This window comes from Danio rerio, chromosome 22 (genome assembly GCF_049306965.1).
Source record: "Danio rerio strain Tuebingen ecotype United States chromosome 22, GRCz12tu, whole genome shotgun sequence".
In the NCBI taxonomy this organism is placed as follows: Eukaryota; Metazoa; Chordata; class Actinopteri; order Cypriniformes; family Danionidae; genus Danio; species Danio rerio.
Genome location: NC_133197.1, coordinates 18,509,537 through 18,527,842, shown reverse-complemented (window position 1 = coordinate 18,527,842; position 18,306 = coordinate 18,509,537). Strand labels below are relative to the sequence as shown.

General features: G+C 34.9%; 1 protein-coding gene across 1 annotated transcript in view; it reads right to left on the bottom strand.

Moving 5' to 3' along the window:
* Positions 1–18,306, bottom strand: part of cbarpb (CACN subunit beta associated regulatory protein b) — a 44,980-nt gene that overhangs the window by 9,441 nt on the left and 17,233 nt on the right. The window contains exons 4-9 of the mRNA XM_680490.10: positions 16,687–16,766; positions 14,096–14,258; positions 11,272–11,443; positions 8,926–9,078; positions 5,820–6,054; positions 171–360 (exon numbers count right to left, since the gene is read on the bottom strand). Of these exons, the coding sequence (XP_685582.5) occupies positions 171–360; positions 5,820–6,054; positions 8,926–9,078; positions 11,272–11,443; positions 14,096–14,258; positions 16,687–16,766 (993 nt within the window). The remainder of the gene's footprint in view (positions 1–170; positions 361–5,819; positions 6,055–8,925; positions 9,079–11,271; positions 11,444–14,095; positions 14,259–16,686; positions 16,767–18,306) is intronic.

The window sequence follows — 18,306 nt, the reverse complement described above, 5'->3', positions numbered from 1 at the left end:
CTTTCATATTCTGAAGCAAAGCTGCTTGCACTGTAACCTGATGATGCCATGATAAGGCAATGCGATCAGCACATTGAGGTCAGTCCAGCATGGAATGGGGTCTATTGTATGAGGCATGGTGAGGCAGATGGTTGCAATAGCAAATGCATGGGTGAGGCAATTAAAGATACCTGCCGAGGGGGGGTGGGGGTGTGGAAGGGGGGGATAGAAGACGTGGACTGGCTCGGGCCGGGCAGTATGTAATATCCTTAGTGCGAGCGATGTACTGGATGAGGTCAATGTGATGGGCGTCATGCTCTTCCTGGTCCATACTCTCGCTGGCTGCGCGCTGCCGCTGGAACTGCCTCCGTTTGGGAGAGCCTGTAGGGACAACATCAATTTTGCATCAATAGTCTCACAAAGCAATTTTCATTTGTATTTCTTCAGCTTAGTCTATGATTTATCAGAGGTAAATCATAGACGAGGTTTCGAAAACGCTGGAGAGGTAGTTTTTATTATAAAACGCTGCTGGTCCGTCTCAGTGTGGATGATGGAAAACGGAGACATCTGAAAACGGAGGCAGGGCTGCAGACATTCGCCTATCTGATTGGGGCTTTTCCTCAATATTAAGTAGCCTAACACACACAGTTCAGTCCTGCATCCTCTCCTTGTAAGTTCAGACTTCACAAGTTTGATCAAGGCTGCAGTCTCTTCTTCTCAGTTTGATTTGGAAAACAGACTATACCGAGGACACGGGTAAATCTTCAAAGGGAACAGTGTACTTTATAACTTACTTTATAACTTTATAACTACGTTGTTTCACTTTCTCAACAATAAAATGTAAACATGATTTAAGGAACTGCCTATTTTCATTTTAATATTAGCAACAGACAGCAGACATGTTGAGACGTCAGGCTGCATATATGAGCGTCATCTTCACTGTGTGGATATTAATAACAAAACGGAGCCTATAACAACTGCCTCCTTTCAATTTCAGTGAAAATACGAAACATACCCTTCTTTGCTGAATATCAGTTTTAATAATCGATAATGGCCATTATAAAAGTATAACATACAATACGTTTATACATTATAGGAAATAAAGGCAAGCGATCGGTCAATATACAGAATGTAGGCTACGTGGTTACATTAATCATTAACTTATCTTTGCGCTCAGCCAAAACAAGTTACCTGAGAACAAGTAATAGATTCCAATGACCAAAGTCAGAGAATATGTCGTTAGATAAAGACAACAAGATGAATGAAATATCCCGTTTAATAAATATAGTGAGATTAGATCCAGCGGGAGATGCTTGATGAGAAGTCCAACTAGCAGAGCTCTCATCTGGGTAGATGGGCTGCAGCGCTTGCCCGAGAGTGTGTGTGTGGTCACGTGATGTGCGTAAAACGCAAGTGTTAAAACTAAAACGCACTAGTGTAAACGGGGCCTTAGATTGGTTCGGTCCACTTCGTGCTTTCACTTATCTCACCTACTCACACACACGCACACGTCGGGTGTGTGACTGCGGCTGAGTTACTGTTGATTTTAAATAAGTAAGTAGGGTTTTTTTTAACCCACCTTAAAGCGATTTTCCTCAATGTAGTTAATACAGACTCTTGCATGAATTAGTTGTGGCAAAAAATGCTGATTAAGGATGTAATTGTCCATGAATCTGCTGTATTAGCGATAAAAATTACTTATATAGCTAGCGTTAGCTTGCTGCTAACGCTAAAGCCGTTTCCCATGCATTGTTTCATTTGTGACGACTTGGCATAATGTTAACTTAACATTAACAACCACAATTTGCATATTATTAGTTGTGTATTTGCCAAATGAGCACTGCTACACTGTGCACACTAACCCCACTGTATTTTTTTGTATAATCAGTTTCTATTCTGTTTTAAGTGACTCAAATAATTTGAAATTAAAATGTTAACCTTTTTTAATTGTTTGTTTTTATTGTTGTGATTATTTTATGATAGTTTTGCATTCTTTATGTAAAGCACTTTGAATTGCCATTGTGTATAAAATGTGCTACAGCATAAATAAACTTGCCTGGCTGTGTCATGTATTGGATAAAATGACAGTGAAAATAGACATAATAATTTTTCAGTGCAGCTAAACGCCAAGTACAAAAACTTTACATATTAAGCAATTTGGCTTTCAGAATGAGTGCTTATGAAAATACTAATGTCACATTATTAATCACAGGCAAAGGAGAAAGAACTGATTGAGGAACAGGCAGAGCAGGGTCAGTCAGATGTACAGTGTCAGGTAAGGGTGTTGTGCTTTATTGTGCTGTATTGGGAGTTGTGACTGTTTACCAGATTTCACACGCTCACTGATTTACAATATGATTGGTTATTTTACGTTTTAAAGTTAGTTATTATGATGGAAAATGTCTTTTCCTGCATTTATTCTGCTTCAGGAGTCAGTCAGTTGACTGTAAACAACACAACAAACAATGCAATAAATAGTTTTGAAGAAAAATTTGCTGTCATTGAACCTGAGAAAAACTTTGACAATAATCATAATGATGAAGTCTCCATGCTATATTAATAATTATAATGAAACCATTTTTAACTGCGGGGACATATCTTTATTAGTAAAATTCGGCTGTATTATTTGTGTCCCCTTCAAAAAAATGCTCGAAAGAAATTTTATATTTATTGTCCCCCCCTACTGTTAAATCAGATTCACGCCCATGCTTATTATTGCAAATACTTCAGTAATTTTCACTTTTCTGCACTAAAGTTTAACTACTTTAGTGCATGTGATTATTGCATTGCATTTATCATTGTTTTAGCAAACCCCATTTTGCCTACCTCCACTTTAGTATATACTAAGTGTGTTAAGTTTTAATTCATTCTTAATCAACATATTAACAATACAATATGTTTCTCATTAGTTAATATGCGCTACAAACAATGGAAATCCATTAGATGGAGAGTGTGGCTTTCATCATGACCGCATTGTTTCACAAAATAAAACACAGAGTTTTTAGGACGCTCTTTTCAAAAAAATTGGAATGGAACAATCTTGCATCAACCGGCCATCTGTTTAAAAGCGAGTCTTGGCACAGAAATACAGCTCCGTCTTGGCTCAGAGAATATATTCTATAGTCTGCTCAACACACACACACACACACACACACACACATACACGCACTCACACACAAGCCAAACTGTTTCTGACTCTGCTACATGAAGGCACTAAACCTCTATTAAGGTCTTCAATCATTTTCCAAGGTAATACACAATACAAGAGCTAAATGAAAAGCAAAGAAACATTCAATATTGCTTTGCATCCCCTAAGGCAAGGAAACTGATCGCTTCACAGGTTCATAACACTGTCTGTACTTTCCACGGCAGCATTATCTCGCTTCACACTAACAGACCTAAGAGATAAATCAAAAGATATTTACAGTAACTTACATAATCACACAGTTAATCTCTTCATTATAAATTCATTAAGTCCCGTCATTATGCACTTCTCGCACATTTATATTATGAGGCAGAATAATATCATACTTAAGCTTAAAGAAAGCTTTTCTTTGCCATGTTGATGACGGAAAACGAGATCAGCCAAATTCGCGGTGCCTCAGTATGTTGAAGCACATTTGCCAAGCACTAAGCTATGACAGCAATGTGAAAAAAAAGATATATTCTCCATGGATGCATGAAATACTTTGAAAGTTACAGTAAATGTGCACCTAATGATTTTTCTTTCAAGTAAATGCTGTTCAGGTGGAACTTTATATTCGTCCTTAGAAATAAATTCATCAACATTTATGTACATTAAACTATTAATCAGTAATTCCACTAATATATAATCAGCATTTTTCAACATTGATAAGAATAATAAGAAATGTTTCTAAAGCATTAAATTAGCATATTAGAAAAATTTCTAAGCGATCATTTGACAATGATGCTGAAAATTCAGCTCACCACCACAGTGGGGATATGCACATCAATGCTCGAGTATCGATATCAATACTCAGAAGCTTTTAATTTGATATTAATATTTGTTTAAAAGTATCTAAGTAACTATAACTAAGTAACTATATTTTTATAATTTCTGCATAACTAAATGTTTTAGCGCTGTGTACAGGATTGTCAGTGACACTTTGTATATAATCTGCGGCGGAATGTGATGTGAGCGTTCATGTGCACAGTAAATAGTAAATATAGGTATAAATAAATAAAATAAAATAAATAAATAATAGTATAGTATTATAAAATATTGTAAAATAATGATAACAATAAGAATAATAATCAAATAAAAATACAAGTAAAAATAAATAAATAAATAAAATAATAAGGGTGATGCAGTGGGTAGCACGTTCGCCTCACAGCAAGAAGGTCGCTAGTTCAAACCTCGGCTTGGTCAGTTGGTGTTTCTGTGTGGAGTTTGCATGTTCTCCCCATGCTTGCGTGGGTTTCCTCCGGGTGTTCCAAAGACTGTGGTACAGGTGAATTAGGTATGCTGAAATTGACCATATTGTATAAGTGTGTGTGTGAATGAGTGTGTATGGGTGTTTCCCAGTGATGTGTGGTGGCTGGAAGGGCATCCGCTGCGTGAAAACATATGCTGGTCAAGTTGGCGGTTCATTCCGCTGTGAGGACCCCAGATTATGAAAAGAAAATGAATGAATGAATAAAATAATAAATTTGATTAGTCAGCTCTCTCTCGTTACTATTAGGTGAGTAAGATTGAATATAAAAGTGTGTGTGTCTTTACATGTAATGATCTTTTTTTTTTAATTAACATTTAAAAAAAAACCATCACATTAACATTTGTAATAATTAGTGGTATCCTTATCGTAAAAATCTTATTAAAAATATCAGTATCGTATTATAAAATGGTGGTATCGTCCATCCCTACACCACAGGAAATAAATTAAATAATAAAATGATTTTACACTCTTATTATTTATTGCATTATTTTTAAATAATTGTGTTTTCTTAATTTTATTCCACCATTTATGAACATAATATACTATACAAATATATTAATGATCATGCCTAAGGATTTTATTAATGTATTTATAACATTTCATAACTTTTTTCTGGCTTACCGATTTTTTAGCGTCGCACTTCGACTCAGTTTGGTTGTTGTTGGCTATCTCCGAGATACCCCCGTCAGGCAGTATCAATACAGATGGCTATGGATTATGTCCTGATTTAACGTTTTTTGGTGTTCTTTTAAAGTGAATATAAGATCTTTAAATACGTTCTGGTTATTTTTCAGGGTTTTTTCGTTAATATTTAGCAGCAAGCTCCGATTGTGGATTGCTTCAGCTGCATGTCATAACATTTTATACATTTTCATAATTACTTTTGCGAAATAAACATGCATATTTTGTAAGATCATTGAGTCTAATAAACAATCATAATACAAAAAGTAAAATACAATAAGAACAAGTAAAAAATATCAGCTAGTTTATTCAAGATTATTTTATTTAATATTCATTAATCCAATTTCTGTCAATAAGCTTTCACTTCAATTGAAAATAATGTATATATATATATATATATATATATATATATATATATATATATATATATATATATATATATATATATATATACATATATATATATATATACACACACACACACATATTTTTCTACTACATATAAATAATGCAATTATTGTAAAATATGTAGTTGTTTTTATATTATAAAAAACCCCACTTATCTATGCAACAAATTCAGCACAAGCGATATAAGATTCGCTTTCATTAGCACCGTCTTTTCATTCCTGATGAAATTAACACCCCACATTCACAGCGGATGGTTTCTTTAATGCGTTGCCAATTCCTGGATGTGTGACTGACCTCTCATGTCGAGACTTGAAGCTCTCTGGCTGCTGTCAAACTTCCACTTCTTGATCTTGAAGTATGGACTTGCTCCCTCCAGACTGGCGTGACGGCGGAGCTTAGTGAAGAACTGCAGCATTGGACCCTGTGAGACCCCGCCAGATGAGGACAGAGCCGTGGCTGAGGCCGACGCAGCCTCTCTACCATTACCCATGATGTCTGCGCCCCTGCCGACTCCCCCTCTGACCTCCAACTGTTTTGTTCACAAGATCACATTATTAAAACACATTATTATTAGAGATTGGCTGTTGCATAATTAATTGGTTTTTGCACTTCAGAATGTAAACAACTATAGCCGCCATATTGAAGTGTCATTCTAAAGCAAAGTGCTCACTTTGAAGGGGCTTTTGGAATGGAGGATTTCAAGGAGTATAACTTATTGGCTGTGTCCGAAATGGCCTACTACTCAGTAGATACTGCATTTGAATTTAATCGCACTACTCTGCCGTTTTATACAGTATGAATGTAAGCAGTATGAAAGGAACTCAGACGTACTACTTCCACCATTTTGTAATGATCACATGACCTACCCACATGAGTTGTGTTGCTTCACTCCCATCTTGTGGGGCATCATTGGATAGCGCAGCATATGGGATGCACACTTCAGAATATTGCCGAAAGTAGTAGGTCATCCGGGTACTTCTCGCATACTTTTCTTGAATTCTATGAATTCGGTCACACTACTCGGCTCGCACACTGTTTTTAGCCTACTATATAGTATGGAAGTAGGGTTGGGCGATGTCGGCCAATTTGGCATCGTACGATGTCTAATGTGAAACATCGCGATGAACAATTTATTAATAATGAATTAATTCACAACTAATTAATTATTTTTAGCCTACCTTTTCAACCAAATCAAAAATAAAGATAAGTTACCACCTGTTACTTTTTTCCACGGGATCCTGGCATGAATCAGCAAGTGATCTGTGTCATCATAATGGTGTCGACAAACCATTATATATATGTATTTTTCACGAGCAGATTGCTGATGCGAAGGCGGAGACGGAGGATTGCGATGCCGGCTCAGCATTGTGATGTCTATTGGTCATCAGCGATGGACAATGGCATCGTCTTTCGACTCAACCCTACTTGGAAGTATGCGATTTTAGACTCAGTGATAGACACTTCACGACCCTATGATGCTTTGCGTGGGGGAAGATGTTTGGTGTCACACACTACGTTCCATTTGGAAGGGTTCATCCCAATGCCCTAAACCAGGCGTGCTCAACCCTGTTCCTGGAGATCTACCTTCCTGCAGAATTCAGCTGCAACCTTGATCAAGCACACCTGTCTTTAATTACAAAGTGCTCATTCAGATCCTACTTAGTTGGTTTAGTTGTGTTAGATCAGGGTTGGAGCTGGACTCAGCAGGAAGGTAGATCTCCAGAAACAGGGTTTAGCACCCCTGCCCTAAACCCTTCGAATCTGGAGAATAAACTCTTCGGAGAGATTAGGGTATAAGGATGAGCCTCTATGAATGAATCAAGGAATATTTGTCACATCTGACCTCTAATAGACATTGAAAATGAATCTGTCATCACTAACTATGTTTTCTAAGATCATGGCACAACCTTAAAATGTAAAACAAACAACATTTAAAAACCCAAAGAAATAAGATAACCTTTCACAAGTGAGAATATGTTGGTTTGTGTTTTTATATTCATTACATTTTATAGCCCAATTAGTCATGTTGCTAGCATTAATGAATTATGACATGTTATTATCATGTTTTTAGCAGGATTTTGCCATGTTGCTAGCATGAATTAGCACATTATCATGTTTTTAGCAGGATTTTGCCATGTTACTAGCATGAATTAGCATGTTATTATGTTTTTAGCATGTGTTGTCATGTTGCTAGCATGAATTAGCATGTTATCATGTTTTCTAGCATGTGTTGTCATGTTGCTATCATGAATTAGCATGTTATCATGTTTTTAGCATGTGTTGTCATGTTGCTAGCATGAATTAGCATGTTATCATGTTTTTAACATGTGTTGTCATGTTGCTATCATGAATTAGCATGTTATCATGTTTTTAGCATGTGTTGTCATGTTGCTGGCATGAATTAGCATGTTATCATGTTTTTAGCATGTGTTGTCATGTTGCTATCATGAATTAGCATGTTATCATGTTTTTTAGCATGTGTTGTCATGTTGCTATCATGAATTAGCATGTTATCATGTTTTTTAGCATGTGTTGTCATGTTGCTAGCATGAATTAGCATGTTATCATGTTTTTTAGCATGTGTTGTCATGTTGCTTGCATGAATTAGCATGTTATCATGTTTTTTAGCATGTGTTGTCATGTTGCTAGCATGAATTAGCATGTTATCATGTTTTTTAGCATGTGTTTTCATGTTGCTTGCATGAGTTAGCATGTTATCATGTTTTTTAGCATGTGTTGTCATGTTGCTATCATGAATTAGCATGTTATCATGTTTTTTCGCATGTGTTTTCATGTTGCTTGCATGAATTAGCATGTTATCATGTTTTTAGCATGTGTTGTCATGTTGCTTGCATGAATTAGCATGTTATCATGTTTTATAGCATGTGTTGTCATGTTGCTAGCATGAATTAGCATGTTATCATGTTTTTAGCATGTGTTGTCATGTTGCTTGCATGAATTAGCATGTTATCATGTTTTTTAGCATGTGTTGTCATGTTGCTAGCATGAATTAGCATGTTATCATGTTTTTTAGCATGTGTTTTCATGTTGCTTGCATGAATTAGCATGTTATCATGTTTTTAGCATGTGTTGTCATGTTGCTTGCATGAATTAGCATGTTATCATGTTTTATAGCATGTGTTGTCATGTTGCTAGCATAACTAGATTTTTTTTTTTGTACTATTGATGCCGATGACTACCAGTTTTAATATTTTATGTTCAACACAAAATAAAAAGGGATGTAGAGTGTGATGAAGGATCTCTGCATGAAATATGAACACAAGTAGTTACAACAGATGCTTTTGAATCCTTGTTAATACCAGGTGAAAACTGCTTTTTATGTTATCACACATGAACAAAAAAACCCACACATGCCAGGGCTTCAGTAATCGTGACTCACCAGACATGGGCTTGAGGGCTCAGCGCCGGCTTTTGTGATGCTTTCACAGAATGTTGTGTCCACAGTGGAATTGAGAGTGTCTCCAGGAAGGGCAGAGCTGGGACTGAGAGTCCGGCTGGTCAGGGCAGTCTGGGGCAGTGAACATACTGGTGGCTAGTGACAAAAACAACCTGTTTAATATTTTGCCAGTAGTGAGAAACAAAACCTAAACAAACATAATTAGGCAGCTTGATTCAAATTCAGAAATGTTTATTAAAATCTTCAGACTGAGCAGCATTTAAAGACATTTGTAGCATGTCCTAAAAACATGTGATTTTACATGTTTTTAAATCAGACAGCCAGTAAAATTACACTGTTAAATTTTATTGTAGCACATGAAGTATCCATTCCTTGTGTTCTTCATTACCTAGAAAATGAAGGATGCATTTTGAGTACACAATTAATGGGTCTTCAAACTTTAACATGAATTAGCATGTTGCTAACATAAATTATGATGTTGTTAACACAAATTAGCATGTTGTTATCTTGTTTCTAGCACAATTTGTCATGTTGCTAGCATAAATTAGCATGCTATCGTGTTTTTAGAATGATGTCATGTTGCTAGCATGAATTAGCATGTTATCATGCTTTAACGTGTTTTCATGTCGCTAGCATAAATTAGCATGTTATCATGTTTTAACATGATTTGTTATGTTGCTAGCAATAACTATCATGTTATCAAATTTTAAGCATGATTTATCATGTTGCTAGCATGAATTAGCATGCTTTCATGTTTGTAGCATGTGTTGTCATGTTGCTAGCATAAATTAGAATGTTATCATGTTTTAGCACGATTTGTCATGTTGTTAGCCTGTTTCTAACATGTATTATGATGTTGCTTCCACAAATGAGCATGTGGTTATCATGTTTTAGCACAGTTTTTCATGTCGATAGCTTGAATTAGCATGTTATCATGTTTTAGCATGATTTGTCATGTTGCTGGCAAGAACTATCATGTTATCATATTTTAAGCATGATTTGTCATGTTGCTAGCATAAATTAGCATATCATGTTTTAGGATGATTTGTCACGTTATCCTGAATTAGCATGTTCACGTGTTTTTAACATAATTTTTCATGCTGCTAACATGAATTAGCATGTTATCGTGTTTTTAGCATGATTTGTCATGTTGGTAGCAAAAACTATCATGTTATCATGTTTTAGCATAATTCCTCTCATTGTTAGCATGAAATAGCATGTTTTATGTTTTTAGCATGATTTGTCATACTGCTAACATAAATTAACATGTTATCGTGTTTTAGAAGGATTTGTCATGTTCCTAGCATGAATTAGCATGTTATTATGTTTTTAGCATGATTTGTCATGTTGCTAGCAAAAACTATCATGTTATCATATTTTAAGCATGATTTGTCATGTTGCTAGGATAAATTTGCATATGTTTTAGGATGATTTGTCATGTTAGCCTGAATTAGCATGTTCTCGTGTTTTTAACATGATTTGTCATGTTGCTAACATGAATTAACATGTTATCTCATTTTTAGGATTAATTGTCATGTTGCTAGCAAGAACTATCATGTTATCATGTTTTAGCATAATTTGTCTCGTCGTTAGCATGAAATAGCATGTTATCATGTTTTAGCATGATTTGTCATGTTGCTAGCATGAATTAGCACATCATCATGTTTTCTAACATGATTTGTCATGTTGCTAGCATAAATTAGATATTTGTTGTACTATTGATACCGATGGCTATCACTTTCCAATATTTTGTGTTCAACAGAAGAAAGATGCTTCAATTGGTTTGGGAAACTTATGAAGGTGAGTAAATGGTGAACTATGTCAATGTCAATGTCAGTTTTATTTATATAGCTCAATTGTACACAACCAAAGGTTGACCAATGTGCTAAACAATACAAATCACAAACAACAAGTTTAAAATTATAGCTAAAACAAACAAATCTCACAGATAGTTATAATGGCTAAAATAAACAAATCTCACTGATAGTTAATATTGCTAAAAACAAACAATTCTCACTGATAAAATGCCAAATCAAAAAGGTAAGTTTTCAACCTAGATTTAAAATCAGACAGAGATGGTATAGACCTAATAAAGAGGGGGCAGAGCATTCCAAAAGGTAGGACCAGCTACTGCGAAAGCTTGGCCACCCCTGAATTTTAGCTTCGACTTTGGGATGTATATTAATCTCTGGTTAGATGACCGAAGAGATCGACCAGGCTGATGTTCAGTCAACAGGTCTGACAGGTAGTAACTATCTATCCTTCTAGAAGGATCTATAAACACACACTCTGTTTTATTGTCCTGTTAGCAGAGCAAGCGTATGTCACCTGAAAGATGGACAGGCTGGATTTGGCGACGGGACGCGTCATCATGGCGAGGCTGTTCTCTGAAGACTCACACTCATGGATGGTGAGGATCTGGAGGGCGGGTGGAGGGAGGTGGAGGTGTGTGAGACGCGCATTCTTCAGGTGGTGGAAGTCGCCCTCAGTTAGTGTGTACCTGAGGTGAGGCAGTAAAAAAACACACAGGCTGTCAACACCTCATTATAGATTACATCACAATCCTATCATCCAGCAATGTTTGTTAAAAATGTTGGGTAGATAGTTGGAGATCAGCAGTTTAAGCACACTGCTAAAAGTGTGTTGGGTAACACTTTACTTGAAGTGGGTGTACATAATTTGACGCAGTTATGTCCTTTTAAATGCAAAGACAACATTGTTTGAGATGTCTTTAATGACATAAACAAATACATCACAACCTGTCTTTTTCAGAACATTTCCATGACATAACTTGTCACAAATATGTTATAAACATAAGTGTCATGAGGCCATTGTAGTTGTATCATGAACATTTTTCTTATCACTTTTTTTCATAATGGAACAAAATTAATTTGTCAAGAAAATCTCTGTCAATACTCAATGTCAAATGTCAATGTCAAATAATTTTACTAAAGCATCATTAATATTTAATGACATTTAAATGACAAATATAATGTGTAAAATATTAATTCATGAAACAATTACAATGGACACATGACAGATCATGTTTTTGACAGATTTATGACAAGGCATGTTATCGTGCTAATGTCAAGTTGTCATGACTAAGGCATCTTAAACAATATCATCTTCGCATTTAAAATGACATAACTGAAAGAATGACACTTGCATAAAATCCGTTCATATTCATAAAATGTTTCATGTCATGATTATAAAGGTGTCGTGACAGTCTCATGAACACTACCTTTAAGTTAAGTGTTATCAATTTTTGCACAATTCATCTTATATAAATAACTACATCAATATTTATATACAAATACCTAAAAAGGAAAAAATATGAATAGTTTTATAGTTTAGTATACATCATATAACGTGTATTTTATAGTATAAGTATTGATAAAGTACATTTCAACCAAATGTTTAAAATACTGTTTTAGATTAACCCTTGTGCACTGTTCAAGTTAACTACCCTTTCGTTATGTTTGGAATAAAAACATCCACTGAATTAAACTTCTTTAAAAATGCATCAGATAAATTTTTTTCACAATTTGTTTTGCATAAATCTGTTAATCAACCTCAGTCCTGATCAAAGCTAATAAATTATTTAGAAAATGACCTAATTTTAACTCTTTGATTGCCAAATTCACAAAAGATGTCACTGGTTTAGTAAAAAAAAAAAACACAAAGGGTCATATTTTTTAATATAAAAAGTAATTGTGGGCCGCATTTTAAACCTTCTATCACAGTCTTGGACATGTGAACGATTGGTAACAACACTTGCTTAGATGCATTGTTAGATTTTCATTTTTTTTCTCCCTAGTTTACTATTGGTGGCTGTTTTGCCCCTTTGACTTACATTATAACCACATTTGATGGTTTATAAATACACAGTCTTTGTTTTTGTTCACTCCATGTAGTTCTGAGAGCTGAGATTATTTTCTCAGACACATCAAGGTAAGTGCACAAAGGTCACTCTCACACACTCACAGACACAAATACACACACTTTAAATTGGTTACACTCCATATAAAATCCAGAAACTAAGCTTTTTGCACAGACCTATCTAAAGGGTTAATGGTGCCAACTGTAAACAGTAAAATTACTAATTTTTACCTTTTTCAAACAGGGAAAAGCTCCAACAATCAAAAATGTATGATTATATGGTGTCATGATTTAGAAATAAATAAAAAATAGGTTATAATAGAAGGCAATGGGGCAAAAACAGCCACCAATAAGTAAATTATGGAGAAAAAATGTAAATCTAACAATGCACCAAAGGCAATGTGGTTTCAAGGTAAAACTGATTACACCAAATCAGTGACATCATTTATGAATTCGCCAATTAAAGAGTTAAAATCATGCAATTTTCGAAACAATATATTTGTTTTGGTCAGGAATGAAGTTGATTAACAGATTTTTGTAAAAAAAAATTTAAAAAAGTTAAATATTTATCTGATGCATTTTTACAGCAGTTTAATTCAGTGGATGTTTTTATCCAAAAGGGTGGTAAATTTGCCCAAAGCATTTTGTCAAAATATGTGTCAAATTTACATTTGTCATCAAAAATCCTTCTTCTAGTTGAAACACAGAAAAAAGTTATGGCTAAAGACCTAAAATCACCCCAGAGTGGATGGAAACATCCCTAACAGCACACGAGGGTTAAATAGATCTCAAATATATAATATACAAAGATCTCTGATATATAATAATATAACGAATATTTAAGGAATATTTTACAAACTATACACATTACCAACAGTCAGAAATGTTGCATAGAGTTGTTAATATAGTTAAATAACGAATTACAGTTAAATTCAAAAGAATTAAACTTAATTAATTCATGCTTTTTTATAAAAAATGTTTTATGTATAAAAACGTTAGATGAATATTTAAATGACTTTCCTTACTTCAAAAAGTAAAACGATGATTAATCTTTGCCTACGCTCTGCCGAATTTGTCCCCAAAATCCTAATGTTGACAAACAACCGAAAACCAGTATTATTCATCACCAGCTCAAGCGTCTGACAAGCTCAGATGTAAATGTACAGCACACACATAAATATGTGCTGGAAGCAGCAGTCTGCCAACAGAGCTCTGTCTGTATATATGTACGTGTGTATGGACTGTGGGCGGCGTGACTGAGTGGGCGGCTGACCTTCGCCCTTTCTCCTGTGTTTTCTTGCTGTGATCGAAGAGTGCGGCTTCGTTGAAGGAGACCCGGCGGCCGGTTGTGCCCGTTGAGAGGAAACGCTCCGTCTCCATGTCGTGGGAGCTGGCAGCCGACAGGCAATCTGACTCATCCACACGAATCGTAATCTCTGCGTGTCGAGAGACAGATTAGACCACAGAACGCGTTTGTTTATCGCCCTCGCCTGACTGTCTAAATGTCACCTAAACTTGACCTTGATGCTTTACCTCAAGCTTGAATGTAAATACGCATGGAAAAGCATTATGTCTTTTCTTATCTGCTATTTTCCTATGCCCCATTGTGCTCTGCATGAATTATGGGTGTAATGTGTGTTAAACTGTAAAAAATCTGTAAAGTTTTTTTCAAAGAAATGGCTAAATGTGTACATTTCATCTATCGAATATTTAAAGAAAACTTGTTAGATATTAAGATTTACTTTCAGCAGATCATGAATGAACAAATAAGCTAACTTAATTCCTTCATGTAGTCCTAACACAAATCAGTTGTGTAAACCCCAGCATTTTATACAGTGTAAAGTAAATCCAGGCAGCTCTTGACTGCATTACAGTGGTATATCACTACACAGAGCATTATCAGTTATTTCAAATAACCTCACATCCTGCTAAAGCCAAAAATCAAAAAATAAAAACTTTGCAGTGATATAAGGACAAAAACCCGACAAATGTGGGTGCCGCAGTAAAAGGACAGTAAAAATTGATGACAGGCCATTGATATATTAGAAAAGAATGCACACCCAAAGTTTAAAAGCATCACTACCTTGTTTATACATCATTTTTTTAACAAATCAACAACCTGTCGCCAATTATTAGTTAAATAATCCACTTGTTAAGTTGATGACGAGAATCAGGGAGAATATGAGGACTTCTTTGGTTATTTCTTTAGAGAATTTTGTAAAAATTAATCTACAGATTTATGCAGAATGATTTCGGGAGTATCATAAATGAAAGCTAAAACTAAAAAAAAATAGCTTTTTACCTTTTATTTAATGTTTACAATGCGAATCTAAAGGACAAAAAAGACTATATTGTAAATAAATCATATGAACATTTTTATATTAGTCAATAATATTAATGGAACTTATTAAAAGACCAAATAAAAATTAATTTACACACATTTACACAAGTAAAATAAATGTACTCAATGTTGGCCTAAAAATCTGCGGAAATCTTCCGATTTCTGCAAGCGCAGATTCTGATTCAGATTCTAGTTATGACATAGCCTATGCAATTTCCAAGCCTCTACCCTGAAAACTGAGTTTGTTTAGTTGTTAGTTACATCACACATTACGTAAAGCAAATCTTTTGGTGTTCTCTACAGTCTCTGCATCTAGCCGATGTGAATGTTATCACTCGATTGAATGGGCATTATCAATGGCAATCAGCTGATAGATATTTGGCCAGTAGGAGCTTTCTGCACCAACTAGTAGGCTCAGAAGGCTGTTATCATCCATCCACATGGTTAATCAGCTATAGATCACATACGGCTGTGGCTGGAAGTTAACAAGAATTCTATATATTATTTATTAAATTTCCCAATAATTGTATTTTATTAACATCTACCCCAACCCCAACCCTAAACCCAACCGTCACAGTCAGTGGCGCCTGCAGTCAAACGGATTATTGTACGGAGCGCGTCTGTCAGTCAGCGCTTATACATGCATTCACTGGTTCAGAGGTTGCATATAAAAAGGCGACGGTCGACGCACAGCTTTAATGTAAAGAAAGTGGGATAGAATGGCAAAAACGGGAGGGTTTACATGAATGAAGGGAACAGAAAGTGTTAGTGGAGAAACAGTTTTGCGAGATAACGCAAAACATCTTTGCGAGGGAACGCAAAAAACCTTTAAAATAGCTGTTTTCCTATCACTCAGTTTTTATTTCCACCCAGTTTTTTTTTCTTCCACCAATTTTTTCCCCACCATCACGTCCCTTCCGGGTCTCTGCAATAACTCGACTGTGCGGGTGGATGATATTCGATCAGTGTAAAGTAAGGATTCAATTAATGCTTCACTAATTGTACTGTGACACAATCTTCTGTTATATATGTTGCATTTTTTTAATATGTCATAATTTTAAAGATTACGTCTTGCGCATCTGATTTTCCTTTGTGCTGATGTGCTTTGTTACATTTAGATTTCAAAGACAAAATAATAATTTTAAAAAAGAAACGAATAGATGAATGTCATAACGGATATCCTTATGTAGCCTTTGAAAGTAAGCATCAGTGTTTCTTGATATGATTGGGGGAAGGGGGCGGGGCGGTGCTAGATTTGTGCGTACCTTTGAATAAAATCCTGCAGGTGGAATAAAATCCAAATAGATCTGAATCCGGAGTCTTCTATATTAGTATAGCTGACTAATCATGTGGATGCATGATAACGGCGTCCTCTGCCTACTATTAGGTGCAGAAGGCCCCTACTGGCCCATACCTATCAGATGTCTGGATCCAGGAAATGTGATGTGCGGTGTCAGGCTTAACAAGCGGATTATAACTGGGAGTTTGACTTTTATTGTGGATGTAAAGTTTAAAGATCTTACCGTGCACCGGCTGGGCTTCTTCAATATAGGTGGTGTTACTTTTCTCGGTGTCATCGCTAGCCCTGAGGCAAACAATGAACCTTCAATGCAAACACGTAACCAAATCAAATTTGCATTTATGGTAAGATCAGTCAGCACATGCAACATGTTGACAAACCAAATGGTGACAACATTTATAATAAAGAAAACCCATAAAAGGCATGGAAGCCTAACATTTCATATAAAATGGTTTGATCATTTTAATTATAACAAATGGACGTAAGTAAATATTATGTTTAAAAAACTTTTTGTTCTATTTTGCAAATTTATTTTTAATTACAATATTATATTATATTATCTTATATTATATTATATTATATTATATAGCTCTGTCTGGTTCTCAAATCTGATTGGCTGATAGCTGTGCGATATTCTGCAATATCTAAACTCTTACAGCCTCCTCACCCTTCTGTATTACTCCGCCCTCATAGAGTGACAGTAGATTAATAAACTCAATACATGTACTTTTAAGGCTTTTTATGTAAGAATGTGGTTGTTTTGATTGGATCTATGCAGTTTATTCATAAGGATAGTGCCTATTTTAATTATTTATAATTTCTGAGATACAGCTTCTTGGCATCCATTATCCTTTCATAGGAGCAGAGCAAAGACAGTTGATGTTGTCCATCCACAAGATGGTGACTTAGACAGCATAATAAGTCCTTAGAGAAGAAAAGATTGGCATGTTTTTTAAACTACGGCTGATCCAAACATTATAAAATTGTTGAGTGACATTTTAAGTCGAGCTCACTCTTTTTATGTGCTTAAATTGTACCATAGTAATTGTATTCTATTGAGTGTTAGATGGTACACACATCAGGAATGTATGTATTTTGTGTTGGCCATTCTTTGTATAACCCTGAGTTACTTTTTAGTTACCCATCTGTTTGTTTCTAATGTGTCTCCTGTTTTCATTACTGCAATCTAGTTCAGTAAAAAGAAAGAAAGAAGAAATGCCTGCATGTGTTTAGCGTTTTTCCTTATCGCAAAGACAACAGTAATCTGGTAGTGTTTGCGCTGCTTTGGCTTTTTCAGGGTTAATTATTGTGATATTCCAATTGCGACAAAAAAATAGTGGGAAATCTCTGTAGACTGATGGCATTTTATACTGTTCAGCTTTATAATCTTAAAATGTAAGCAAAATCACCTGTTTTGTCATCACTTTAGACATTACGCTAGAGAATCATTCAAATACTCGCTGTAAAGTGACATTGGTAAACTAGTAATGGTTTCTGCTGTTCTGACGTCAGCTGCAGATGTTAATGAATGGCGGAAGAAAGTAGTTCCTTATACAAAAGGATTTTTAGAATCTCTAGATATTTGATATTTATTGATATTATATTATATTATATTATATTATATTATATTATATTATATTATATTATATTATATTATATTATATTATATTTATTATATTATGTTATATTATACTTAGAGCAGCAAATATATATTAAATTATAATGTAATTGTTAATAAACACTAAAACAAAATCCTAAAATATATATTTATTGATTTTGGTATTCATGATTAGTGATCCTACACTACAGTCATTTTTTTTCCAATCAAATGATGGATCGAAAA